The 27,044-nt window shown below is 47.6% G+C and overlaps 2 protein-coding genes across 4 annotated transcripts in view; one reads left to right on the top strand and one right to left on the bottom strand.

The window, feature by feature from the left end:
* LBHD2 (LBH domain containing 2) overlaps positions 1-27,044 on the bottom strand; it is a 764,964-nt gene that overhangs the window by 323,188 nt on the left and 414,732 nt on the right. The window lies entirely within an intron of this gene.
* The window catches only part of CDC42BPB (CDC42 binding protein kinase beta), a 96,321-nt gene that overhangs the window by 20,813 nt on the left and 48,464 nt on the right, over positions 1-27,044 (top strand). Inside the window, exons 2-22 of one of the 3 annotated variants that reach the window (XM_069737678.1) lie at positions 6,888-6,979; positions 9,986-10,069; positions 10,206-10,301; positions 11,434-11,582; positions 12,506-12,599; positions 13,138-13,338; positions 16,043-16,291; positions 16,761-16,840; positions 16,978-17,144; positions 20,047-20,166; positions 20,250-20,383; positions 22,132-22,374; positions 22,680-22,790; positions 23,411-23,655; positions 23,969-24,074; positions 24,379-24,503; positions 24,635-24,740; positions 25,219-25,269; positions 25,826-25,974; positions 26,678-26,772; positions 26,857-26,930. In XM_069737678.1, coding sequence (XP_069593779.1) covers positions 6,888-6,979; positions 9,986-10,069; positions 10,206-10,301; positions 11,434-11,582; positions 12,506-12,599; positions 13,138-13,338; positions 16,043-16,291; positions 16,761-16,840; positions 16,978-17,144; positions 20,047-20,166; positions 20,250-20,383; positions 22,132-22,374; positions 22,680-22,790; positions 23,411-23,655; positions 23,969-24,074; positions 24,379-24,503; positions 24,635-24,740; positions 25,219-25,269; positions 25,826-25,974; positions 26,678-26,772; positions 26,857-26,930 — 2,771 coding nt within the window. The remainder of the gene's footprint in view (positions 1-6,887; positions 6,980-9,985; positions 10,070-10,205; positions 10,302-11,433; positions 11,583-12,505; positions 12,600-13,137; positions 13,339-16,042; positions 16,292-16,760; positions 16,841-16,977; positions 17,145-20,046; positions 20,167-20,249; positions 20,384-22,131; positions 22,375-22,679; positions 22,791-23,410; positions 23,656-23,968; positions 24,075-24,378; positions 24,504-24,634; positions 24,741-25,218; positions 25,270-25,825; positions 25,975-26,677; positions 26,773-26,856; positions 26,931-27,044) is intronic. The other 2 variants (XM_069737685.1, XM_069737692.1) reach the window with 2 other exon arrangements.

The following is a 27,044-nucleotide window of genomic DNA, read 5'->3' on the forward strand; positions in this document are numbered from 1 at the left end:
CCATTCCATCTAAGTCTGCATTCCAAATGGCGCTCCTTCCCTTCCGAGCTCTGCCATGCGCTCAAACGTTGGTTTCCCCCAACATACGGGGTATCAGTGTACTCAGGACAAATTGGACAACAACTTTTGGGGTCGAATTTCTCCTCTTACCCTCGGGAAAATACAAAACTGGGGGCTAAAAAATAATTTTGGGGGGAAAGATTTTTTTTTTTAATTTTCACAGCTCTGCGTTACAAACTGTAGTGAAACACTTGGGGGTTCAAAGCTATCACAACACATCTAGATGAGTTCCTTAGGGGGTCTAGTTTCCAAAATGGTGTCACTTGTGGGAGGTTTCTACTGTTTAGGTACATTAGGGGCTCTGCAAATGCAATGTGACACCTGCAGACCATTCCATCTAAGTCCTCATTCCAAATGGAGCTCCTTCCCTTCCGAGCCCTCCCATGCGCCCAAACAGTGGTTCCCCCCCCACATATGGGGTATCAGCGCACTCAGGACAAATTGGACAACAAATTGTGGGGTCGAATTTCTCCTTTTACCCTCGGAAAAATACAAAACTGGGGGCTAAAAAATAATTTTTGTGGGAAAAAATTTTTGTTTTATTGTTACGGCTCTCCATTATAAACTTCTGTGAAGCCCTTGGTGGGTCAAAGCGCTCAGCACACATCTAGATAAGTTCCTAAGGGGGTCTACTTTCCAAAATGGTGTCACTTGTGGGGGGTTTCTACTGTTTAGGTACATTAGGGGCTCTGCAAACGCAATGTGACACCTGCAGACCATTCCATCTAAGTCTGCATTCAAATGGCACTCCTTCCCTTCTGAGCCCTCCCATGTGCCCAAACAGTGGTTCCCCCCACATATGGTGTATCATCGCACTCAGGACAAATTGGGCAACAAATTTTGGGGTCCAATTTCTCCTGTTACCCTCAGGAAAATACAAAACTGGGGGCTAAAAAAATAATTTTTGTGGGAAAAAAATTTTGTTTTATTTTTACGGCTCTGCATTATAAACTTCTGTGAAGCACTTGGTGGGTCAAAGTGCTCACCACACCTCTAGATAAGTTCCTTAGGGGGTCTACTTTCCAAAATGGTGTCATTTGTGGGGGGTTTCAATGTTTAGGCACATCAGTGGCTCTTCAAACGCAACATGGCGTCCCATCTCAATTCCTGTCAATTTTGCTTTGAAAAGTAAAAACGGCGCTCCTTCCCTTCCGAGCTCTCCCATCCACCCAAACAGTGGTTTACCCCCACATATGGGGTATCCGCGTACTCAGGACAAATTGTACAACAACTTTTGGGGTCCAATTTCTTCTCTTACCCTTGGGAAAATAAAAAATTGGGGGCAAAAAGATAATTTTTGTGAAAAAATATGATTTTTTATTTTTACGGTTTTACATTATAAACTTCTGTGAAGCACTTGGTGGGTCAAAGTGCTCACCACACCTCTAGATAAGTTCCTTAGGGGGTCTACTTTCCAAAATGGTGTCACTTGTGGGGGGTTTCAATGTTTAGGCACATCAGTGGCTCTTCAAACGCAACATGACGTCCCATCTCAATTCCTGTCAATTTTGCATTGAAAAGTCAAACGGCGCTCCTTCCCTTCCGAGCTCTCCCATCCGCCCAAACAGTGGTTTACCCCCACATATGGGCTATCAGCGTACTCAGGACAAATTGTACAACAACTTTTGGGGTCCAATTTCTTCTCTTACCCTTGGGAAAATAAAAAATTGGGGGCGAAAAGATAATTTTTGTGAAAAAATATGATTTTTTATTTTTACGGTTCTACATTATAAACTTCTGTGAAGCACTTGTTGGGTCAAAGTGCTCACCACACCTCTAGATAAGTTCCTTAGGGGGTCTACTTTCCAAAATGGTGTCACTTGTGGGGGGTTTCAATGTTTAGCCACATCAGGGGCTCTCCAAACGAAACATGGCGTCCCATCTCAATTCCAGTCAATTTTGCATTGAAAAGTCAAATGGCACTCCTTCGCTTCCGAGCTCTGCCATGCGCCCAAACAGTGGTTTACCCCCACATGTGGGGTATTGGCATACTCAGGACAAATTGTACAACAATGTTTGGGGTCCATTTTCTCCTGTTACCCTTGGTAAAATAAAACAAATTGGAGCTGAATTACATTTTTTGTGAAAAAAAGTTAAATGTTCATTTTTATTTAAACATTCAAAAAATTCCTGTGAAGCACCAGAAGGGTTAATAAACTTCTTGAATATGGTTTTGAGCACCTTGAGGGGTGTAGTTTTTAGAATGGTGTCACACTTGGGTATTTTCTATCATATAGACCCCTCAAAATGACTTCAAATGAGATGTGGTCCCTAAAATAAAATGGTGTTGTAGAAATGAGAAATTGCTGGTCAACTTTTAACCCTTATAACTCCCTAACAAAAAAAAATTTTGGTTCCAAAATTGTGCTGATGTAAAGTAGACATGTGGGAAATGTTACTTATTAAGTATTTTGTGTGACATATCTCTGTGATTTAATTGCATAAAAATTCAAAGTTGGAAAATTGCGAAATTTTCATAATTTTCGCCAAATTTCCGTTTTTTTCACAAATAAACGCAGGTACTATCAAATAATTTTTACCATTGTCATGAAGTACAATATGTCACGAGAAAACAATGTCAGAATCACCAGGATCCATTGAAGCCTTCCAGAGTTATAACCTCATAAAGGGACAGTGGTCAGAATTGTAAAAATTGGCCCGGTCATTAACGTGCAAACCACCCTTGGGGGTAAAGGGGTTAAAGTTGACTCAACCTCTGTCCTGTGTCCTTGTGTGTATCACATTGAGCATGGAGAAAAGAAAGGAGACCAAAGAACTGTCTGAGGACTTGAGAAACCAAATTGTGAGGAAGCATGAGCAATCTCAAGGCTACAAGTCCATCTCCAAAGACCTGAATGTTCCTGTGTCTACCGTGCGCAGTGTCATCAAGAAGTTTAAAGCCCATGGCACTGTGGCTAACCTCCCTAGATGTGGATGGAAAAGAAAAATTGACAAGAGATTTCAACGCAAGATTGTGCGGATGTTGGATAAAGAACCTCGACTAACATCCAAACAAGTTCAAGCTGCCCTGCAGTCCGAGGCTACAACAGTGTCAACCAGTACTATCCGTCGGCATCTGAATGAAAAGGGACTGTATGATAGGAGATCCAGGAAGACCCCACTTCTTACCCTGAGACATAAAAAAGCCAGGCTGGAGTTTGCCAAAACTTACCTGAAAAAGCCTAAAACGTTTTGGAAGAATGTTCTCTGGTGAGATGAGACAAAAGTAGAGCTTTTTGGGCAAAGGCACCAACATAGAGTTTACAGGAGAAAAAAAGGCATTCAAAGAAAAGAACACGGTCCCTACAGTCAAACATTCCCTGATGTTTTGGGGTTGCTTTGCTGCCTCTGGCACTGGACTGCTTGACCGTGTGCATGGCATTATGAAGTCTGAAGACTACCAACAAATTTTGCAGCATAACGTAGGGTCCAGTGTGAGAAAGCTGGGTCTCCCTCAGAGGTCATGGGTCTTCAGCAGGACAATGACCCAAAACACACTTCAAAAAGCACTAGAAAATGGTTTGAGAGAAAGCACTGGAGACTTCTAAGGCTACTTTCACACTAGCGTCGTACTCGGCCCGTCGCACCGACGCTAGCAGTGAATGCGCCGCACAACAGGGTCAGCGGATGCATTTTTCCAGCGCATCCGCTGCCCCATTGTGAGTTGCGAGGAGGTGGGGCCGGAGTTCCGGCCGCGCATGCGCGGTCGGAAATGGCAGACACAACGCTGCAAAAAACGTTACATGTAACGTTTTTTTGTTGCCGACGGTCCGCCACAACACGGCGCAACCGTCGCACGACGGTTACGACGTGTGGCAAAGCGTCGCAATGCGATGCTAATGTTAGTCAATGGAGAAAAAACGCATCCTGCAAGCACTTTTGCAGGATGCGTTTTTTCTACAAAACGACGCATAGCGACGTGCAGTGTACGACGCTAGTGTGAAAGTAGCCTAAGGTGGCCAGCAATGAGTCCAGACCTGAATCCCATAGAATACCTGTGGAGAGATCTAATAATGGCAGTGAGGAGAAGGCACCCTTCAAATATCAGGAACCTGGAGCAGTTTGCCAAAGAAGAATGGTCTAAAATTCCAGCAGAGCATTGTAAGAAACTCATTGATGGTTACCGGAAGCGGTTGGTCGCAGTTATTTTGGCTAAAGGTTGTGCAACCAAGTATTAGGCTGAGGGTGCCAATACTTTTGTCTGGCCCATTTTTGGAGTTTTGTGTGAAATGATCAATGTTTTGCTTCATTCTCTTTTGTGTTTTTTCATTTAAGACAAATTAAATGAAGATAATAATACCAAATAATTTGTGTTTGCAATCATTTTCAGGAAGAAAAAGAGTATTATCTGACAGAATTGCAGGGGTATCAATACTTTTGACCATGACTGTAACTACTATAATACTGCCTGTATGTACAAGAATATAACTACTATAATACTGCCCCTATGCACAGGAATATAACTACTATAATACTGCCTCCCATGTATAAGAATATAGCTACTATACTGTCCCCTCTGTACAAGAATATAACTACTATAATACTGCCTGTATGTACAAGAATATAACTACTATAATACTGCCTGTATGTACAAGAATATAACTACTATAACACTGCCTCCCATGTACAAGAATATAGCTACTATACTGTCCCCTCTGTACAAGAATATAACTACTATAATACTGCCCCTATGTACAAGAATATAACTACTATAATACTGCTCCTATGTACAAGAATATAACTACTATAATACTGCCCCTATGTACAGGAATATAACTACTATAATCCTGCTCCTATGTACCAGAATATACAGTAACTACTATAATACTGCCCCTATGTACAAGAATATAACTGCTATAAAACTGCCTCTATGTACAAGAATATAACTACTATAATACTGCCCCCATGTACAGCAATATAACTACTATAATACTGCCTCTATGTACAAGAATATAACTACTATAATATTGCTCCTATGTACAAGAATATCTATAATATAACGCTGGGAGCGTCACTCTGTCCGAAGCCTTTATAGACTGCGCAGGCGCGGCACTCCTAGCGTTATATTATAGAGTGCAGTGTGTCTTCAAGAAAATGTTGCCGGAAAGCGCGGACTGCGCAGGCGCCGATTCCGGCAGCAGGAGGACGAAGAAAATGGGCGGAAAGGAATGGCGTAAGTAACAAATTGCTGTGGCATGAAGCTGTGGCACTTCATGCCACAGCAATTTGTTACTTACGCCACCTGATTCCTTTCCGCCGCTATTTTCTTGGTCCTCCTGCTGGCGGAATCGGCGCCTGCGCAGTCCGCGCTTTCCGGCACCATTTTCTTGAAGACACACTGCAGGTGTGTCTTCAAGAAAATGGCGCCGGAAAGCGCGGACTGCGCAGGCGCCGATTCCGCCAGCAGGAGGACTAATAAAATAGCGGCAGAAAGGAATCAGGTGGCTCAAGTAACAAATTGTTGTGGCATGAGGCTGTGGCACTTCATGCCACAGCTATTTGTTACTTACGCCACCTGATACGGGGCATATACTATGGAGCAGCGTATGGGGCATATGGATGGGAGCAGCAAATTAAAGAACGGTGGCGCAGGATGGGAGCAGTACATGACAGAACGGGGGCGCAGGATGGGAGCAGCACATGACAGAATAGGGCAGCACATGACAGAACGGGGGTGCAGGATGGCAGCAGCACATGACAGAACGGAGGCGCAGGATGGGAGCAGCACATGACAGAACGGGGGCGCAGGACGGGAGCAGCACATGACAGAATAGGGCAGCACATGACAGAACGGGGGTGCAGGATGGCAGCAGCACATGACAGAACGGAGGCGCAGGATGGGAGCAGCACATGACAGAACGGGGGCGCAGGACGGGAGCAGCACATGACAGAATAGGGCAGCACATGACAGAACGGGGGTGCAGGATGGCAGCAGCACATGACAGAACGGAGGCGCAGGATGGGAGCAGCACATGACAGAACGGAGGCGCAGGATGGGAGCAGCACATGACGGGATGGGGACGCAGGATGGAGCAGCACATACCAGGATGGAGACCATATACCAATATAAATGCTCGCCACCCGGGCGTAGAATGGGTTCAATAGCTAGTAACTACTATAATACTGTCCCCTATGTACAAGAATATAACTACTATAATACTGCCCCTATGTACAAGAATATAACTGCTATAATACTGCGCCTATGTACAAGAATATAGCTAATATACTGTCCCCTATGTAGTATACACAGAGCGGTGTAACTGGCTTTGGTGGATGTAGTTACTGATTTTTGCATGGACACTTGGAGTTTGGTTTGCTCGGTCTCCTCCATTTCCTCGTCCTTTTTTAGTTCCTGTGGTTTTTTTTTTTTTTTTTTACTGATCGGTGCGGTTTAATATTTGTCGATGATTACCAGCATTGGATATCGAGTGGCCACTTGTTATTCACATCAGTGTCTTTCTTCGTGCACATGTATACAAATTATATGACTGTATTTTACTTGTAGGTTGGGGCATGCTGGGAATTGTGGTCCCAAAAAGCCTTGGATTGGAGAGTAGGGAACTCAATAATGAGTCCGTGTATTTGTGGGGCAGCGATCACCGTTCTGCACCCAGTACTGGTTCTCCCCTTAACATGTTTTTCATTATCTCTGCTTCTTGTCACTGTGAGGAGACATTTATATTTACATTCTACATACCTGTCAAAATCAAGACTGTGTCTATTCACTGACAGCCAGCACATATTACGTCTGCCTAAAGCCGATGTACCACTATACATTGTGTCGCTTGGATTAGACCCTCATTATGATTTTTTTCTTTTTCTCACAGCAAAACCGTTCACACAGCTACTGAAGGGAATGCAGCTACGACGCGAGGACTTCGAAATTATAAAGGTTATCGGCCGAGGAGCGTTCGGGGAGGTAAGTGTATGGGTCAAGCACTGTATATTGGCGCGCTGGTGCTGCTGTGGTACTCCAGTGTCGGTGAATGCCGAGTATGACCTTACATCTCATTTGCCAGGAGTAAGGCTCATAGCTTGGGTTGCCTTGTCTTGGTGGATAGTCCTGACCAAGAATCTAGCATTTCCCTCCTGTGAAGGACCAGTCCTGGAATGTGCAGGTCGGGTGGCCAATCCTCTGATGAGGACAGGCTCTGATTGCCACATACCTGAAGTATTAATGTTCTGTGCCCACATCTTATCATCTAGCTCCACAATACAGAGTATAATCCCATTTCCTGCCAGACGTCCAGAGTATCATGTCTCTCAAGGACAAGTGATCTGTATATTTAAAGGGCTTGTCCTCCTCTTATACAACTTCCTACAGTTTACAGAAGTGAAGCTGTACAAGAAATGTAACACTGCACATATTACATTACTGATCCTGTACTGATCCTGAGTTACAACCTGTATTATACTCCAGAGCTGTGCTCACTATTCTGCTGGTGCAGTCACTGTGTACATACATTACATTACTGATCCTGAGTTACATCCTGTATTCTACTCCAGAGCTGTACTCACTATTCTGCTGGTGCAGTCACTGTGTACATACATTACTGATCCTGTACTGATCCTGAGTTACATCCTGTATTATACTCCAGAGCTGTGCTCACTATTCTGCTGGTGCAGTCACTGTGTACATACATTACATTACTGATCCTGAGTTACATCCTGTATTCTACTCCAGAGCTGTACTCACTATTCTGCTGGTGCAGTCACTGTGTACATACATTACTGATCCTGTACTGATCCTGAGTTACATCCTGTATTATACTCCAGAGCTGTACTCACTATTCTGCTGGTGCAGTCACTGTGTACATACATTACATTACTGATCCTGAGTTACATCCTGTATTCTACTCCAGAGCTGCACTCACTATTCTGCTGGTGCAGTCACTGTGTATATACATTACTGTTCCTGTACTGATCCTGAGTGACATCCTGTATTATACTCCAGAGCTGTACTCACTATTCTGCTGGTGCAGTCACTGTGTACATACATTACTGATCCTGTACTGATCCCGAGTTACAACCTGTATTATACTCCAGAGCTGTACTCACTATTCTGCTGGTGCAGTCACTGTGTACATACATTACTGATCCTGTACTGATCCTGAGTTACATCCTGTATTATACTCCAGAGCTGTACTCACTATTCTGCTGGTGCAGTCACTGTGTACATACATTACATTACTGATCCTGAGTTACATCCTGTATTCTACTCCAGAGCTGCACTCACTATTCTGCTGGTGCAGTCACTGTGTATATACATTACTGTTCCTGTACTGATCCTGAGTGACATCCTGTATTATACTCCAGAGCTGTACTCACTATTCTGCTGGTGCAGTCACTGTGTACATACATTACTGATCCTGTACTGATCCCGAGTTACAACCTGTATTATACTCCAGAGCTGTACTCACTATTCTGCTGGTGCAGTCACTGTGTACATATAGGACATTACTGATCCTGAGTTACATCCTGTATTATACTCCAAAGCTGCACTCACTATTCTGCTGGTGCAGTCTCTGTATATACATTACATTACTGATCCTGAGTTACATCCTGTATTCTACTCCAGAGCTGCACTCACTATTCTGCTGGTGCAGTCTCTGTGTATATACATTACATTACTGATCCTGAGTTACATCCTGTATTCTACTCCAGAGCTGCACTCACTATTCTGCTGGTGCAGTCACTGTGTATATACATTACTGTTCCTGTACTGATCCTGAGTGACATCCTGTATTATACTCCAGAGCTGTACTCACTATTCTGCTGGTGCAGTCACTATGTACATACATTACATTACTGATCCTGAGTTACATCCTGTATTCTACTCCAGAGCTGTACTCATTATTCTCCTGGTGCAGTCACTGTGTACATACATTACATTACTGATCCTGAGTTACATCCTGTATTATACCCCAGAGCTGCACTCACTATTCTGCTAGTGCAGTCACTATGTACATACATTAGCAATACAAAAGAAAAACCCCCGCACCGCTGCTATATAGTTGGATTCTAAAAAAGCAACAACCCAAACTGATCAGAGAGCCAAATACCTTACGGGGTGCAGCTTCCAAAGTGCAACATAATAGTCCAACAGAAGAAGAAAAAATGAAGTGCACTTGCCCGTATATGCTGGTCACAATACTTTATTCGGACATAGTACAAAAAATGTGCAGGGAGGGATGTGAAACAAGCGGACAACGGCCGTTTCGTGCCTCAGCACTTCAACGGGTCCTCACTTAGGTCCTGTACTGATTTTTTTTCTTCTCTGAGCAGAGTTCTCAGCTTCTGCTCCTCTCTTCTCGAAGCAGGGCACTCGCTGCTGCTCCTTTCTTCTCGGTGCGGAGCTCTCGGCCGCTGCTCCTCTCTTCTCGGTGTGGAGCTCTCGGTGCGGAGCTCTCGGCCGCTTCTCTTCTCGGTGCGGAGCTCTCGGCCGCTGCTCCTCTCTTCTCGGTGCGGAGCTCTCGGCCGCTGCTCCTCTCTTCTCGGTGTGGAGCTCTCACCGCTGCTCCTCTCTTGGTGTGGAGCTCTCGGCCGCTGCTCCTCTCTTCTCGGTGTGGAGCTCTCGGCCGCTGCTCCTCTCTTCTCGGTGTGGAGCTCTCGGCCGCTGCTCCTCTCTTCTCGGTGTGGAGCTCTCGGCCGCTGCTCCTCTCTTCTCGGTGGGGAGCTCTCGGCCGCTGCTCCTCTCTTCTCGGTGCGGAGCTCTTGGCCGCTGCTCCTCTCTTCTCTGTGCGGCGCTCTCGGCCGCTGCTCCTCTCTTCTCGGTGTGGAGCTCTCGGCCGCTGCTCCTCTCTTCTCTGCGGAGCTCTCGGCCGCTGCTCCTCTCTTCTCGGTGCGGCGCTCTCAGCCGCTGCTCCTTTCTTCCCGGTGTGGAGCTGTTCTTGTCTGCCGATCGCTCAGTCTTATGTTTCCTCAGGTTGCTGTGGTGCGAATGAAGAGCACGGAGCGCATTTATGCCATGAAAATCCTCAACAAATGGGAGATGCTGAAAAGAGCAGAAGTAAGTGCCCCTTGTTTGTGGTGTCGCTGTTCAGGGCTCTATATCCGGGTGTCCACTTGTCCATGTATTTGTTCTGTACTGTGTGCTGCTGGGCAAACGTCTGATTTTTCACTCTTGGCTTTCCTTCCACTTTCAGACTGCCTGCTTTCGGGAAGAGAGGAACGTGCTGGTCTATGGGGACTGTCAGTGGATCACCACGTTACACTTCGCCTTTCAGGATGAGAATTATTTGGTAATGTTTTGATTGTGAATTGCATATTTCCTTTTAATCAATCAAAAGATACAATGTAGTTTTTGGTATTCAAGCCTCTGTTCTCTGCAGCCCGCATGCTCCTGAAAAGGTTAGAAGTGATATCACATGGGCAACCAAGATTTTTCAAGGAGGGGGTCGTGCAGTACATTGTTGAATTGCTTGCTTTTTTTTTTGCAAAAAGCTGATCTAAGTCACTGAGGAATCAGATCACAGCTGCCTACTGATGTCTATGAGGAGAGGAGGAGTAGAGCGAGTGAGAAAGGCACAAACATACAGACGGTCCTGCTGTTTTCAGTTGATGTTCTGATTTGCGCGTCTTAGTCTGGGTGCGGACTCATTAAACAAGGGTCAACTGACCTGAACCTACTGTTTCATAAGTAAATATCGACTGTAAGTTTGGACAAAGAGATCTGTAGTCAGTAGTTGCGTGCGCTCCTTAAATAGCCATAAAAACCTTGGCAGCCTTTTTGTAAGTTTTGTTTCACGCCAGAACTGGATTCCCATCTACATTGCTAAGTGCAGATGTATAATGTCCTCCTTGCTGCTGCTTTCTGGTTGTTTGTTTCTCTAGATAAGTTCTCACAGCTACACCAGCCGGTACTGCTGTACAATATTCTCAATGCTGCTGCTCACCCAACAGTTGAGCAGATTCACAGCTGCACTGCTCAATACTGCTATGTAATGTCTTACATATTACTGTCCCATTCTAGTAAGTTTTTTTCCTGACCCCCAGAGCTGGATTCACATCTACACGGCTCAGAACTGCTGTGTTTATGTGCTCCATGCTGCTGCTGCTTTAGAGCATGTGCTTCATAGAGACAGGAGAGCAGGAATCCCTCATGTCTGTGTGCTGTATATGGGAGACATCTTTCCAGGTAGCCTCCATCCTCGTGTAGGATTTTGGACCATGTTTCATTGCTTCTTATTCACATAATTGGTAGCTCTGTCAGCAGAACTTGCTGCAGCTCCATCTTGCCCCTCTGTGCTTCTCATGTAGGGGGGTATTACAGCTGTGCCATGATTTATGGTTCCTGCACAGTCTGGTGTCCCCCATGACTTACATCGTGGTTCTGGGTGATTGCTGGTGACTCTCGTCTGTGCTTTGTTGCAGTATTTAGTCATGGATTACTACGTAGGAGGAGACCTTCTAACTCTTCTCAGTAAATTCGAGGATCGCCTCCCCGAGGACATGGCCAAGTTTTATCTGGCAGAGATGGTGCTTGCCATACACTCCATCCATCAGCTGCATTATGTGCACAGGTAAAAACCTTTGATTCTAAGTATTTATTAGAACAGTCCGCAAGCTTGTCTCGTCAGATAGCGTCAAACGAACAGGGAGGGAATGCTTGGAAAATAATTTTTTGATTTTGTCTATTGGCACTTTTCTAAGAAGTATCTTTCACTTTAAAAGGGTTCTCCATTGTAATGACGCATGCACAGTGGTCAGTGAGCGATGTTGGAGAGCCCCTTTAATTCTTCATCCATGACATCCGGATACTTAGCGTCAGGAGTCTTATAAGGCTATGTGCACACGTTCAGGATTTCTTGCAGAAATTTCCTGAGCAAAACAGGACATTTTCTGCAAGAAATCCGCATGTGTTTTTTGCGTGTTTTTTTCGCCTTTTTTTCCCAGAGCTTCCCAATGCATTAAATAGTGGGAAAAATGCGAAAAATCTGCAAAATTAATGAACAAAAAAACGCATCATGTGCACAAAAATTGCGGCATGCATACTAAATGATGGGATGCATAATGTAAGCATTTTTTATGCATTTTTATAGCGTTTTTATAGCGAAAAAACGCGAAAAATCCGTAACGTGTGCACACAGCCTAAGGCTCCTCAGGAAAGTTGCGTTTTTCTTTCCTGTGGTACTTAGGTCTTACCGGAGACTTTCACACGTAAGGATTATATAGGAGGGTGATGGTGGGGTAAGGGGGTTAGCGACCCTTTTCCCCTGGTATGTTGCTCCTTCCCTCCGGCCTGCAGTTAGTTTATTGACTCCTTCCTCCATGGGCCTGGTATATTGAGTAGAGGGTCTTCACTGATTCGTTGTAGCCCCTATCACAGTCTCTTCGCATACACTTCAGGTTAACTTACCAGCGTGCCTTATGTTGCCCGTGGTTGCCTCCAGGCCGGGTGGTTGCAGCAAGGCTTTATCGGTCTCTTCTTCAATCTGTCATCCAGGGATATCAAGCCAGATAATATCCTCCTGGACATGAATGGCCACATCAGACTGGCAGACTTTGGGTCGTGTCTGAAGATGAACGATGATGGCACCGTGAGTTATCCTCAATTCTGCACCTATACTGTGGACCCTGCGCTGCTCCTGATAATAATGGGGCTGCAGACCTTTCCTTGGATGTCACTGCGCAGTGGTGCGATGAGCTGCCACCGGTTCCATCTACTTCAGGGACCATGCTCTGCAGCGGGAGTCTGTGACCGTCCCTGAGAAAGTGATGCAGCACTGTGACCTTTCCTCTGGGGCCACCACTGATCTATATACCAGCACTTGGGGGGACACTGGAATACCCTTTTAATAAATGTAGTATTTGGTGTTTCAGTTCCCCAGCATTCTTTATATTTCTACTTGCTGTCAGTGAATGGCACTGGCAACCTGTGCTAATATCTCTCCTGCCCTGATAGTTTCTTGCACTGTCGTGTAACAGAGGATTTTTTGGACATATACCCTTGTTTTTTAGTTTGCCCAGTGTCATTATTTACTGACAGCAAACAGATATTATACATGGTAAGGTATTGCTTCCCCTGTAGTACTACTTTGCTCATCATCTGTTGACACCTCTCATCCTGCTTTATAGGTGCAGTCTTCGGTGGCGGTGGGGACCCCAGATTACATCTCCCCAGAAATCTTACAAGCTATGGAGGACGGGATGGGGAAATACGGGCCCGAGTGCGACTGGTGGTCTCTAGGGGTCTGCATGTACGAAATGTTGTACGGAGAAACACCCTTCTATGCGGAGTCTCTGGTGGAGACCTATGGGAAGATCATGAACCATGAGGTGAGCTCTGATCCCAAGGTTCTGATCAAGAGGCAGCGTAGGACCCCCAGCGGTTGTAATATACAGCTCTCAACATGATAGGGTGGAGGTGGTGAGCTGTGACCTCGCCCATTGTGGACCTGGTGTTGTCTACTGTATACAGAGGTGTTGTCAGTCATTGTACAGGAGGGGAAGACTGTAAGCTGTGACATCTCCTATTGTGAATGGCGGATCCTGTCTTCTGTATACAGAGGTGTTATCAATCATTGTACAGGAGGAGGAGGTGAGCTGTGACATCCCCTGTTGTCAATGGTGGATCCTATGTTATCTACTGTATATAGAGGTGTTATTAGTCATTATACAGGATGAGGTGAGTTGTGACATCCTGTTATGAATGGTGGATCCTGTTATCTACTGTATATAGAGGTGTTATCAATCATTGTACAGGAGGAGGAGTGTACGACATGATCAACGAGCGATCACCTATGCGAGCATTCAACCTGCTGAAAGGTGCGCTGAGGAGTGCTCACCTAGGTGAATGGAGCGCTGACCTAGGCTAGCGTGCAACTTACTCAGCAGTGCACTGAGGAGGGCTCACCTGTGCGAGCCTACGACGTGCTCAGCGGTGCACTAAGGAGTGCTCATCTAGACAAGTGTGCAACGTGCTGTATACTGAGGAGCGCTCACCTAGGCGAACGTGCTGAGCGGTTCACTGAGGAGCACTCACCTCAACGTGCGACATGGTTAAGGGTGCACTGAAGAGCGCTCACGTAGGTGAGCATGTGACATGCTGAACGGAGCGCTGACCTAGGAGAGAGCGCGACTTGCTCAGTGGTACGCTGAGGAGGGCTCACATAGGCAAGCAAACGTCATGCTGAGCGGCACGTTGAGGAGCACTGACCTAGGCGAGCGTACAGCAGGCTGAGCGGTGCGTTAAGCACTGACCTAGGTGAGCGAGCGACATGCTGAATGGTTTACTAGTATGTGCAGTACTCAGCATGTCGCATGCTCGCCTACGTGAGAGCTCCTCAGTGCACCGCTCAGCATGTCGCACGCTCACCTAGGCGGTGCACTGAGGAGCGCTCATTAGGCAATATAAGTTTTTCTGCACAATTTAAGGGCAGTCTATATGGCAGGTGTGAGTTTTAAAAGCGTTCCCTATAGCAGTGTATAAATGGCTCACATCTAGTTTTGGGGGTGACGGACCCCCTTATAATTGTGGTTATTTTATGTTTAATGCTCAAAACAGTGAAGAGAAAAACACATTTAGCATAAAAACCTGATGGGTCCGATTCCCTCTGACATGCTCCTCTGGACAGCTTTTATTTGATCCGTCTCGCGCTCCTCTTATCTGTGTAGTGATTGTTTTATTTAAAGGGGTATTCCAGCGTGGAGCAGTGGTATAGTGTCCTCTTTCTGGTCGGCTCGGTGCTATTTCTGCTTTATTATAAGACATGTAGCAGTTTTATTGTCTTCCCACTGAATGTCTGGACACGTGCTTTAAGGCCCCGTCACACATAGCGACGCTGCAGCGATACCGACAACGATCCGGATCGCTGCAGCGTCGCTGTTTGATCGCTGGAGAGCTGTCACACAGACAGCTCTCCAGCGACCAACGATCCCGAGGTCCCCGGTAACCAGGGTAAACATCGGGTAACTAAGCGCAGGGCCGCGCTTAGTAACCCGATGTTTACCCTGGTTACTATCGTTAAAGTGAAAAAAAAAAAAACGCTACATACTTACCTACCGCTGTCTGTCCCCGGCGCTCTGCTTCTCTGGTCTGGCTGTGAGCACAGCGGCCGGAAAGCAGAGCGGTGACGTCACTGCTCTGCTTTCCGGCTGCCCGGCGCTCACAGCCAGTACAGGAGGAGTGCAGAGCACAGCGCTGGAGGACAGACGGCTGTAGGTAAGTATGTAGTGTTTGTTTTTTTTTACTTTTAGGATGGTAACCAGGGTAAACATCGGGTTACTAAGCGCGGCCCTGCGCTTAGTTACCCAATGTTTACCCTGGTTACCAGTGAAGACATCGCTGAATCGGTGTCACACACACCGATTCAGCGATGTCTGCGGGGAGTCCAGCGACCAAATAAAGTTCTGGACTTTCTTCCCCGACCAGCGACAGCACAGCAGGGGCCTGATCGCTGCTGCCTGTCACACTGGACGATATCGCTAGCGAGGACGCTGCAACGTCACGGATCGCTAGCGATATCGTCTAGTGTGACGGTACCTTTAGTTGTTGGACTCCCCTCCTGGCCCAGCCGCCATCCTGCGCCTATACTAGTCTGCATTGTCTAGTCCTGAGGGGGGTAATTAGTTTGTCATGTCTGTAATGAAGTGGCTGTGATCTTCCATTAGATGCACCCGTTCTGCTGACTGCTCTCTACGCCTCATGGCAGCTCTCCAGATCGATGCTGCCGCCGGTATCACAAAGCTAAACAAGTAGCCCTTTTAAGTTTTTATTGGCGTCGATACATTGTAACGAAGTATGAGTACAAGAGAAATTGTCGCCACTTTGTGTAGGTGCTATACAATTGTACTTAATCCTCATCTGTGGCAAGTATTAGGCCAGGACTGGTGCAAAGATAATGTTTGTATTCACTGAAAGCAAGCAGAGACCTGAAAGGGTGAATAATGGAAACGTAAAGTATATGAGTAAGTTGCAGAACTGTTTGCATTGATCTGTAATGCCCGGGTGATCAGCTCTGACGTTTCCCATCTCTTCCAGGAGAGATTCCAGTTCCCGTCTCACATCGCTGACGTGTCAGAAACAGCCAAAGATCTGATCCAGAGGCTGATCTGCAGCCGAGAGCGCCGACTGGGACAGAACGGCATTGACGACTTCAAGGCGCACCCCTTCTTCGAGGGTATCGCCTGGGAGAATATCCGAAACATGGAGGCCCCCTACATCCCCGATGTCAGTAGCCCCTCCGACACGTCCAACTTTGATGTGGATGATGACATCCTGCGGAATCCAGTAAGCGGTGGAAGATGGGAGTGATGTGTCCAGGTCCTTTTGAGAATTATGGGGATGTTCAGAACTGGACTGCCCCTTTTTAAGGCATGTTTAGCTAATAGAGCAGCGTGGAGCATTGTTATATATTATCTAATATAATAGACACATTCATTACAAGTGCAGGCTTTGTGCTTCGTTCATCCAGCTCGACCCTCCAGACCTTTGGTCACTCCTGACCGTTTGCCTTTCTGCAGTCTGTACCTTTTATGTCTCACAAATACAAATATCAATTTACCCGTAGTTAATAATCATTCTGTCCGTAATGGAAATCTGCTCCCATGTTCAATTTTTGCAACTAATCTGTAAAAGTAGGGCTGCAGTATAAAGCGTGGGGGAAGATAGAGTCGTAGCCTGTGATGAGACAGGTGGTGGTTTTTTCTTTTATGGATAAAACAAACTATCTTCACGTATTTTTTTATTTCTATTACAGGAAATGGTTCCCCCGAGTACCCACAGTGGATTTTCGGGGTTCCACCTCCCGTTTGTGGGATTTACTTACACAACTGACAGGTAAACCTTATGATGGGTGTGGGAAGTAGGTGATGGAGGATGCGCTGCCTTATGGCTATCGTGTGGTTCGGGGTTACGGTCACACACTTCCTACCTGATTCTTGTACCCTTAGTCCTATGATTTCTTTTTTTCATAGCTGTTTTTCCGACCGAGGCTCCTTGAAGGACACCATCCACCCAAACATCGTGACCAAAGACGAGGATGTGCAGCGCGGGCTAGAGAACAGCCTGCAGATCGATGCATACGAGCGCCGGATACGACGACTGGAGCAGGAAAAGCTGGAGCTGAACAGGAAGTTGCAGGGTGAGATCCTCAGCCCTCACAGTGTAACCGTTGGGGGTCCAAGTACTTTTGAACAGGTTCTCGCACCCTCCAGCTTAGAGGAGAACAAAGAGCAGAGGACACGAAACCCTCTGAGTGTAAAGTCACAGTCGTATGCATCATAAGTCAGATTTAAGCTGTGTGTCCACATTGCGTTTTTTGCCGCAGCGGAAACGCTAAAAAGCGCATTCCCATGCAATCCTATGGGATTCCGCAGTTGCTGTGCCCATGCTGCGGATTTTCGCGCTGCGGAATCGCATAACAGTAAAATCCGCAGCATGTTCATTATTTCTGCGGAATCGCGGCAATTCCGCAGCCATAGGATTGCATTGAAACGCTCACTTTACGCATGTGGCTATGCCCACCATGCATAAAGTGAGCACTTCATGTGCGGATGGTACTCAGGGTTTGGAAGAGAGGAGACTCTTCTTCAGGCCCTAGGCACAATATCCCTGTAAAAAAAGAATTAAAATATAATATAGGGATATACTTACCTTCTGATGGCCCCTGGAATCCTCCCGCCTCAGCGGTGCGCGCGGTGGCTTCCGTTCCCAGTGATGCATTGCGCGACTCACCTGGGATGACGTCACGGTCACGCGTCCGTGACGTCACAAAAGTCCTTAGTGCAAAGCATCCCTGGGAACGGAACGTACCAGGAGTGCCGCTAAGGAGTTTGGGGCCATCGGAAGGTGAGAATAACCACTTTTTTTTACAATTATTTTTAACATTCTATCAGTAGTAAAAAGTTGGTCACACTTGTCAAGCACTATGCTTGACAAGTGTGACCAACCTGTAAGTCACTTTTCCAAGCGTTGCTTGGAAAACGCAAGCATTCTGCAAGCTAAAAACGCTTGCAAAACGCTTGTGTTTTGCGGGAAAACGCATGCAAATTCCGCATGCGTTTTACCAAGTTGCGGAAATGCTTCGGACATTTCCGCAGCGTTTCTGCAACGTGGGCACATAGCCTTAAGGTTCCCTTGCAGCCCTTTGCCACCTTACGCTCAGTGGCGGTGCTTCATCCACCTTCAGCTCCCTTCTGACAATTCTGTGCTCCCAGCTTCCATCCCATGATGCTGCTTGCATCTTCCACCCCATTCCGCCATTTCTTAGCTTCCACATTTCGCCCCTTGCTGCCACTTCCATGCTTCCACCTCCCCCTGCTGCCACCTCTGTGCTTCTGCCCCTTGCCGCCACTTCTGTGCTTCTGCCCCTTGCCCCCACTTCTGTGCTTTCTCCTTCTGCCCCTTGCCCCCACTTCTGTGCTTTCTCCTTCTGCCCCTTGCCCCCACTTCTGTGCTTCCCCCTTCTTCCCCCTCCCTCCACTTCCTTCTGCCCCTTGCCGCCACTTCTGTACTTTCCCCTTCTGCCCCTGACCCCCACTTCTGTGCTTTCCCCTGCCGCCACTTCCTTCTGCCCCTTGCCCCCACTTCTGTGCTTTCTCCTTCTGCTCCTTGCCCCCACTTCTGTGCTTTCCCCTTCTGCCCCTTGCCCCCACTTCTGTGCTTTCCCCTTCTGCCCCTTGCCCCCACTTCCGTGCTTCCCCCTGCCGCCACTTCCTTCTGCCCCTTGCCCCCACTTCTGTATTTTCACCTTCTGCCCTTTGCTGTCACTTCCATGCTTCCACCTGCTGCCACTGCTGTGCTTCCATTTTTCGCCCCTCTGCTGCCTCTTTTGCGCTTCCACCTTTCACCCCTCTGCTTCCTCTCCTGCGCTTCCACCTTTCGCCCGTCTGCTGCCTCTCCTGTGCTTCCACCTTTCACCCATCTGCTTCCTCTCCTGCGCTTCCACCTTTCGCCCCTCTGCTGCCTCTCCTGCGCTTCCACCTTTCGCCCCTCTTCTGCCTCTCTTGCGCTTCCACCTTTCGCCCCTCTGCTGCGACTGCTGCGCTTCCACCTTTCACCCGTCTGCTGCCTCTCCTGTGCTTCCACCTTTCGCCCCTCTGCTGCCTTTCCTGCGCTTCCACCTTTCGCCCCTCTGCTGCCTCTCCTGCGCTTTCACCTTTCGCCCCTCTGCTGCCTCTCCTGCGCTTCCACCTTTCGCCCCTCTGCTGCCACTGCTGTGCTTCCACCTTGGTCCCCACTGCCATGCCTGTGCTTCCATCTTTCTCCCTGTCGTTGCTTCATGTATTTGTACAAGAACGCAGAGACCAGCGATTGTCTGCAGCTGGCATGTGAGCAGCTGTATGGACGCTGTTTGTGTGCTGAACATTAGTCAGTGTGTCTGACAAGGCACAGGGGGGTGTGCGTGCTCTGTCCTGTTTTTCTTTCACTCTCATCATCTCTGTGTCCAGGTCTCCACCGTTAGCTACTTTCACACATCAGGCATTTTGTTTCAGGCACAATCCGGCAATTTTTGGAAAAAACGGATCCGTTTTTTTTCTTATAGAGTTGTATTAGTGCCAGATTGTGCCTGATGGTGAGACGTTTCATCCGTTTTTTACGGATTCGTACAAATAGTCGTTTTACCGGCGGACTGAGAAAACGTCCACTGCAAGGTTTTTTTGTTCGGTGAAAAAAACGCACAGTGAATCCGGCGCCCGGATCTGGTTTTCAAAGCATTTTCCATACAAATCATGCAGATTTTCCGTTTTTCTCTCTCTCTCTCATGCAGATTTTCCGTCTCCCTCCCTCACTCACTCACTCACTCATACAGGAAGTCAAAAATCCATGCGCAATAAAGAAGGACGGATCCAGCTAAAAAATGGATCTGGCGCATCAGTTCTTCACAATTTGCGCCGGATCCGTTTTCTTACGAACTTGCCGGATTTAGCCTGAAAACAAAAAACTGATGTGTGAAACTAGCCTATCATCAGAACCAGTGATGCATCTAGGCTTATGGATCTCTTCAGTACATCTTTATTGTTGCTCTTGTCTACCCCCTCCAGAGTCCACACAGGCCGTGCAGTCCCTCCAGGGCTCCAGTCGTTCGATGGGGACCCTAAATCGGGACAAGGAGATTCGGAAGCTAAACGAGGAAATTGAGCGTCTGAAGAACAAAATATCAGGTATCTCAGGGCGGTTGAGCCATGATGGGGAAGGGACGCAACCATTTGTTTTCGTTCTATCATGTTTACCATTTTTGTTTTAGATTCTAACCGGATAGAGCGTCAGCTGGAGGATGCCGTCGCTTTACGCCAGCAGCTGGAGGAGGCTGCCAACAAGATCAAAAGCCTTGAGAAACAGCAGAGGATCCTGAAGCAGGAGCGAGATGATCTGCAGAAGGTGGGTTGTGCGAGGAGACTCTCCGGCTGTTCAGGATTTGATAATGCAGCACTTCAGCCCCAGAGTGCCAGATTAATGGAATCATTGAAGAAAAGTGATGTCTGTGGAGGTAAAGCTCTAAAATCGACAGTTTTATAGAGCGGAAAATGATGTGACTGCTAACCTTGCGTAAGCTTCACATCTGTCCTCCAGGCCTGTGCTGAGGCTGCGGGGAAGAAAAAAGGTGAAATTAATTCGGGAAAACTTTTTGGTTGCTAATATAGGCCTATATATATATATATATATATATATATATATATATATATATATATATATATATATATATATATAGGCAGCTGGGGCGGGATTTGGAGGTTTTGGGGGCAGGCACACACTTTCAGCGAAGGTACATATATAAGGGAATCTCTAACACAGGGCTTCAACCCTGACGAAGAAGGGCGCATCCCTTCGAAACGCTCTGTGACGTCACATCTGAGCGCGCGCCAGCACACGCTGGCGGCCATCTTTTTCTAGCCGTAACCAGGGATGCCACCGGCCAGGGCTCCTCTGGCAAGGATTAGCGTGCCTGCACCCCTCGCCACTCTGCCTCTGCCCTCCCGGCTTCCAGCTGCTCAGCCGCACGCAGCAGTCGTATCATCTGGACACAGACAGCCTGGGTGGGGTGGGGTAAGTGTTCCATCATTTAGGTGCACACGGTTACACCATTCCCGCACTCAGTGGGCTTAAACAGCCGTGTGGGTACGCTCTATATTACATTGCTTTTTTGATCACTATCTAGCGTGCTACTGCAGGTAAAACACATATTGGTTGCTCTGATGTGTTTAGTGGCATCCTCACCTATATCCCCTAAGCGCGGTATCTGATATTCGAGTATAATTCGGGAAAACCCTTTTAAAAGTCTCCTAGAAAATGGGACAGATGAGTTTAATTATTGGAGGGCCTTAAATTATCAACATTGCTGGACTTAGAGCTTCTGCAGGAGGTAAGAACATTTGGATCGCTGTGCCACAGCATAATGCAAACTTATCAGAGTGGTTTCAGTGCCCTGCATCGTGTGAATGAGCTGCAGTACCACATGTGGCCTCTGGATAGGAGTGGCGCTGAATGCTGATCTCGGACTATCTGGCATTATACACACAATATCAGGTGATCCTTATTGATGACGGATTTCTGTTCTCCACACTGTCACCACGTAGTAAACGTCCGCCTTTGTTATACCCATCTGACCACAAATATGTGCTCATTGTCAGATTTTACAATTCCTTGCGCCTTTGTTCTCCCTCCTTGGCGCAGTCAGTTGATTGTACGACTAGAAGAAATGTGGTGGGCGTTGAAACTGGAATTTGTCATAGATTTCTGCAGCCGCAAAGCCCGATGTATTTTTTTGCCTGATCCGATGAATCTGCAGCGAATAGCAGCGTTGGTTCGGAGTGTGGGGCTTTGCACGCAGACTGTGGCTTTTGCAGAACATCTGCTACATGCTTAGTATGCTTATGTGTCCACTGCTTGTGTAGGGAGTTTTCGGGGCCCCCTCCACATGTAGTGTCCTGCTTGGGGTGAAAGATCCCCTGTCAGCCTATTTTTTTGGAGTAGGAATAATATAGTCTAACTTCTTGGATACAGCCAGCAGTGTGAAGAATGGCGTCTTACTCACAGTTGCTCGATCATGATCTTATATTGAGCAGAGCGTGATTTCCTGGTGATGGCTGCGTTATCCAAGTGTATCCCTCTATTTTTGCCGTTGGCAGCAACACCTAGAGGCGCAGGAGCGGCTCAAGGCTCAGACCAAGGAGCTGAAGGATGCGCACCAGCAGAGGAAGTTCGCCCTGCAAGAGTTCTCTGAGCTCAACGATGAGATGGCGACCCTCCGCTCTCAGAAGCAGAAGCTTACCCGCCAGCTTCGGGACAAGGAGGAAGAACTGGAAGCCGTTATGCAAAAACTGGACTCTGTGCGGCAGGAACTACGCAAATCTGAGAAGGCGAGAAAAGAGGTGAGGGGGCTGCGAATGAGGCTGCGGATGGGCCTGAGGGGGCTGCGGATGGGCCTGAGGGGGCTACGGATGGGGCCGAGATGCTTATTGGGCTGAGATGCGGATGAAGCTGCGGATGGTCCTGCGGGGTAGGGGGAGGAGGGGGGGCTGCGGATGGGGCTGAGATGTGGATGGGGCTGAGATGCGGATGAAGATGTGGATGGTCCTGGGTGGGCTGCGGATGGGGCTGAGATGCGGCACTTGGTGGTTCTGGTGAGGGAGGAGGACTCATCTTTTACTTATATATTGTCCCTATAATTTTTCAGCTGGAGGCCCAACTTGAAGACACCAGCGCCGAGGCCTCGAAGGAACGCAAATTGCGGGAACACAGTGACAACTTTTCCAAGCAATTGGAGAGTGAACTGGAGGCTCTGAAGGTAGCGGATTAGTTATGTCGGTAGCTTTAAAGTGATTGTCCTCTAGATATTGATGAACTATGCTTAGGATGGGTCTTCGATATCAGATTAATGGGATCTGGCTTCCGACACCCCTAATGATCCTGAGCAACAATGATCGGGACTGAGTCGGCGCAGTCTGTGCATTTAGTAGTGGCCGTTCTGGGTACTGCCCTCCGATCACATTCACTGTAATAGGAGCTAAGCTGCAGTGCACAGAGCGGTGCTGTCTCGCCTCTGTACACATCCAGCCGCCGCGGGACCTGCAAACGGCTGAAATCTGGGGGTGCCGAGTGTCAGACCCCAATGATCTGATGGTAGTGAGTCTTGGACCGCACCCTTACATGCAGTGGCTGAAAACCCTATGCAGAACTAGTATTTTTGACAGCTGAGGGTTTGCTGCAGTTGTACCTAGGCTAGAAATGAAGCATGTAAGCCGACAGTGCTACAGCACAAAACTCTCCTGATGGTTTGTTACTATGTATCAGTTCTGGTAATGCGAGTCTGGAGTTAGAGGAAGGCATAGCTGCCACTGTAACAAATCCTCCGCTGTGAGATGCAGGGCTTTCTATTCACATCATGGGTTTGACTCTTGTGTTCAGTTGAAGCAGGGAGGACGCCCCCCGGGGGCGACACTGGAGCACCAGCAGGAGCTGACCAAAGTCAAGTCCGAGCTGGAGAAGAAGATCCTGTACTACGAGGAGGAGTTGCTGCGGCGGGAGAACTCGCACTCCTTAGAATTAAAGAACGTGAAGAAAGGGATCCACGACTCCGAGAGCCAGCAGCTCGCCCTGCAGAAGGAGATCCTCATGCTGAGGGACAAGCTGGAGAAAGCAAAGCGCGAGAGGTGAGCCTGACATGACAAGAAGCAAGTGTGGGCACTGTGAGTGTGGGGCGGGGATAGCGAGTCTGCGCACGGCATTTATGGTCCCGGGGGGAAGGGGGTGGGCACTGAGTGTTTTGCCAGGAGTTGGCCTCTGATGCAGCATTGGTGCCCATCATCTTCATGCGCTGCTCTCCTCCTTGGACCCCTTTAGTGATCGGATCAGCCAGCAGTTGTTAGATGTCTCTGACGCACTTGCCCCTGGTGAGCTGGTGATTTGTGGCTTTTCCAGCTTTGGCCGTTGAAATCATTGCTCCGTTCCTTCTTAACTTTCCAGACACATGGAGATGGAAGAAGCCGTAGGAACAGTGAAGGAAAAGTATGAACGAGAACGAAGCATCCTACTGGAGGAGAACAAGAAGCTTTCTACCGAGACCGAGCGGGTAAGGCCGCCCGGACACCGATGAAAGGGTTAACACATTTTCAAAAAGAATTTGGGGTAATTAGGAGCTTGTGGATAGGGCTTTGTGTATATATCTATCAGCTGTTACAAAAATACACTACAGGACCCAGCATGTCGGGCACTCTGGATTAAAATGAGAACTGTGTACTACCGCATTCCTCCTGTGGTGGCGCTGCAGTTCTTGTTACTGGATTCCACTTTAGATTAACACTATGTTTACATAGGGAGTCCCTTATATCGGGTTTAACCCAGTCTGCTCACGCCACTTTGCTCCCATTTTCCAGCTTTGCTCTTTTGTGGATAAACTATCGGCACAAAACCGACAAATGGAGGACGAACTGCAAGACCTGACGAACAAGAAGGAGTCCGTTGCTCACTGGGAAGCTCAGATCTCAGAGATCATCCAGTGGTAGGTGACCCGGGAGAGGAAGTGACTCTCCCTGCACCTCTTCTGCCTGCAGTGTCAGTCACAGGAAGTAGCTAACTTCTCCGTAGAGCTGATAAGACCTGATGGTGACATGTAGCGGTTTTGTTTCCCAGGGTCAGCGACGAGAAGGACGCCCGCGGTTACCTGCAGGCATTGGCGTCTAAGATGACGGAGGAGCTAGAGACGCTGCGGAGCTCCAGTCTGGGGTCTAGAACACTGGTAAGTGCCGGCATAGAACTGTGGGCGTCGGATATGCAGCTGCTTTTTGACAAATCAACAGTATCAAAGATTTAAAGGGGCTGACCTCAGACCCCCCACCCATCCTGAAAAGGAAGGGGCGATAGTGGCAAATTGATGGTTGCAAGATAAGCCATGGGATTGATCACAGCAGCACAGAGTATTTCAGGAGAGGATCGTGGCTTACGTTACCGGATGAGAAGCTTCATAATGAGGGTGGGACCATAGAGCGGTCTTCAGCAGCACAGAGTATTTCAGGATAGGCGTGAGCTGTTGTCCCTGTATAAGGAGCAGAGTGCCACAGCAGCACGTTATTCCAGGATATTATTATAATGTATGGGGGGTGGAAATGTAGTGAACTGCAGGGACCCCAGCAGCACAGAGTATTTCAGTATCGTCATGTAAGACGTAGTTTTCCTTTGGTTTCCGGTAACCCTTTGTGTTCTGATTGTTGCTTTAGCCTGAGATGTCATTCCCACAGGGCCTGGCGCCGTACAGTGCCGACAGGCTGGTGAGTGCTGGGGTCGTCACCGCTCTGGTGACAAATGGTGGTGGGATTCATGGCGCCTCCCTGCATGCGTCATCATTTCTTCTGTCCTCGCCATCTATTTCTCTGTTGCTCAAACTTTTCAAGAAACTTTTTTGATGAATGTGATTCCAGATCCCACAGAGGATCCTGAGAGTCATCTGTGCAGCAACAATAAACGCTGTGTGATCCCCAGGAACGGGGGTGATTCCAGTACCCTTGATTATCTGAGATTTGTGATTATTTGTGATAAGGATTAATACTTTTCTTCCCCAGGATCTGTTTCCCTAATTTCTGGTGTTGGGTCTGACCTAAATCGGTGGATGTGTTGTCCTAATTCTGAACTTTTTCCATAAACCTGCTGTCTGGCCCCTATGGCACTGCCCAGTCCCCCTCCCCTCCCCCCCCCCCACACACACACCCCCACAGGCAAATGTCAACAATGGCAGCTGCGGATGGGAGTTGTAGTCCTCTAATTAACCCCTTGCTGGGTGTTTGGTTTGTGTCTTGGTGGCATTAATCGGTCGCCTCTTCTCTGCAGGATCCTCTCTGGAAGGTACGGCGTAGCCAGAAGCTGGACATGTCCGCTCGGCTGGAACTGCAGTCTGCTCTCGACGCCGAGTTGCGCGCCAAACAGTTGGTGATGGAGGAGCTGCGGAAAGCAAAGGACTCCAACATCTCGTTCGAGAAGTAAGGAATATTCATAGAAATAACAACCTCCTCTGTGAAGGAGCAACCTACACCTGTTAGGCTACTTTCACACAATCAGGTTTTTTGTTTCAGGCAGAATCCGGCTAATGTTCCAAAAAACGGATCCGTTGCAAATAGTGAAAAAACTGATGTAACAGGTCCATTTTTCTGCTGGATTTGGGTTTTTATTTTTAACATGGAGTTATAGTGACTTCCTGGAGGGGAGTGACTTCCAGGAAAAGAGAGAGACACCCCAGTACGGAAAATCTGCATGATTTTAATGGAAAATGCTTGGAAACCGGATCCGGAGGCCGGAATCATAGTTTCACATCTCCGTTTCATACGTTTTTGGCCGGCTCCATCACTGTGCGCTTTTTTCGGCGCACAAAAAAACATTCCTCTGGACGTTTTCTCCGTCTGCCGGAAACTACTATGTGGACGGATCCGGAAAAAACAGATGAAACGTCTGGCCATCAGGCGCAATCTGGTGCTTATACAACTCTAAGAGAAAAAAACGGACCCGATGTAAAAAAAAAAAACAACAACAGATCCATTTTTTCTCCAAACTTGCCGGATTGTGCCTGGAACAAAAAACCTGATGTGTGGAAGTAGCCTAACCTGTGCTCATTGTGTCAACCAGCTCGCTGACTGTTTCCAAAATTTATTGATACTAATATTTTTATAATTTTTTGTTTCTTTTTAGTAAACTCAAAGAGGCCGAAGCTAAAAATAAGGAGCTCCTGGAAGAAACGCAGAGTCTAAAGAAGAAGCTGGAGGAGAAGATGAGAGATGATGGTGGTCAGTGCTTCTCCTGCCTGAGGATCTATAAGAGGGACGTCGGCTTTTCTGCTTCTAATTTTGTAGTTTGTGTGTTTATTTCAGGTCTTAAACTCCCAGACTTCCAGGAATCAATCTTCGAATACTTCAACACCTCTCCCCTGCCCCACGACCTGAGGGTGAGTAGATGTGTCTGTCCGTTCAAACCTACATTTACCATGACTGACATATTTCTTAAGACCTGTGCTTGCTGTCAGTGAATGGAAGCCCTCTTGTTTAGAGATGGGGAGACA

Source organism: Ranitomeya imitator, chromosome 1 (assembly GCF_032444005.1).
Source record: "Ranitomeya imitator isolate aRanImi1 chromosome 1, aRanImi1.pri, whole genome shotgun sequence".
NCBI lineage: Eukaryota > Metazoa > Chordata > Amphibia > Anura > Dendrobatidae > Ranitomeya > Ranitomeya imitator.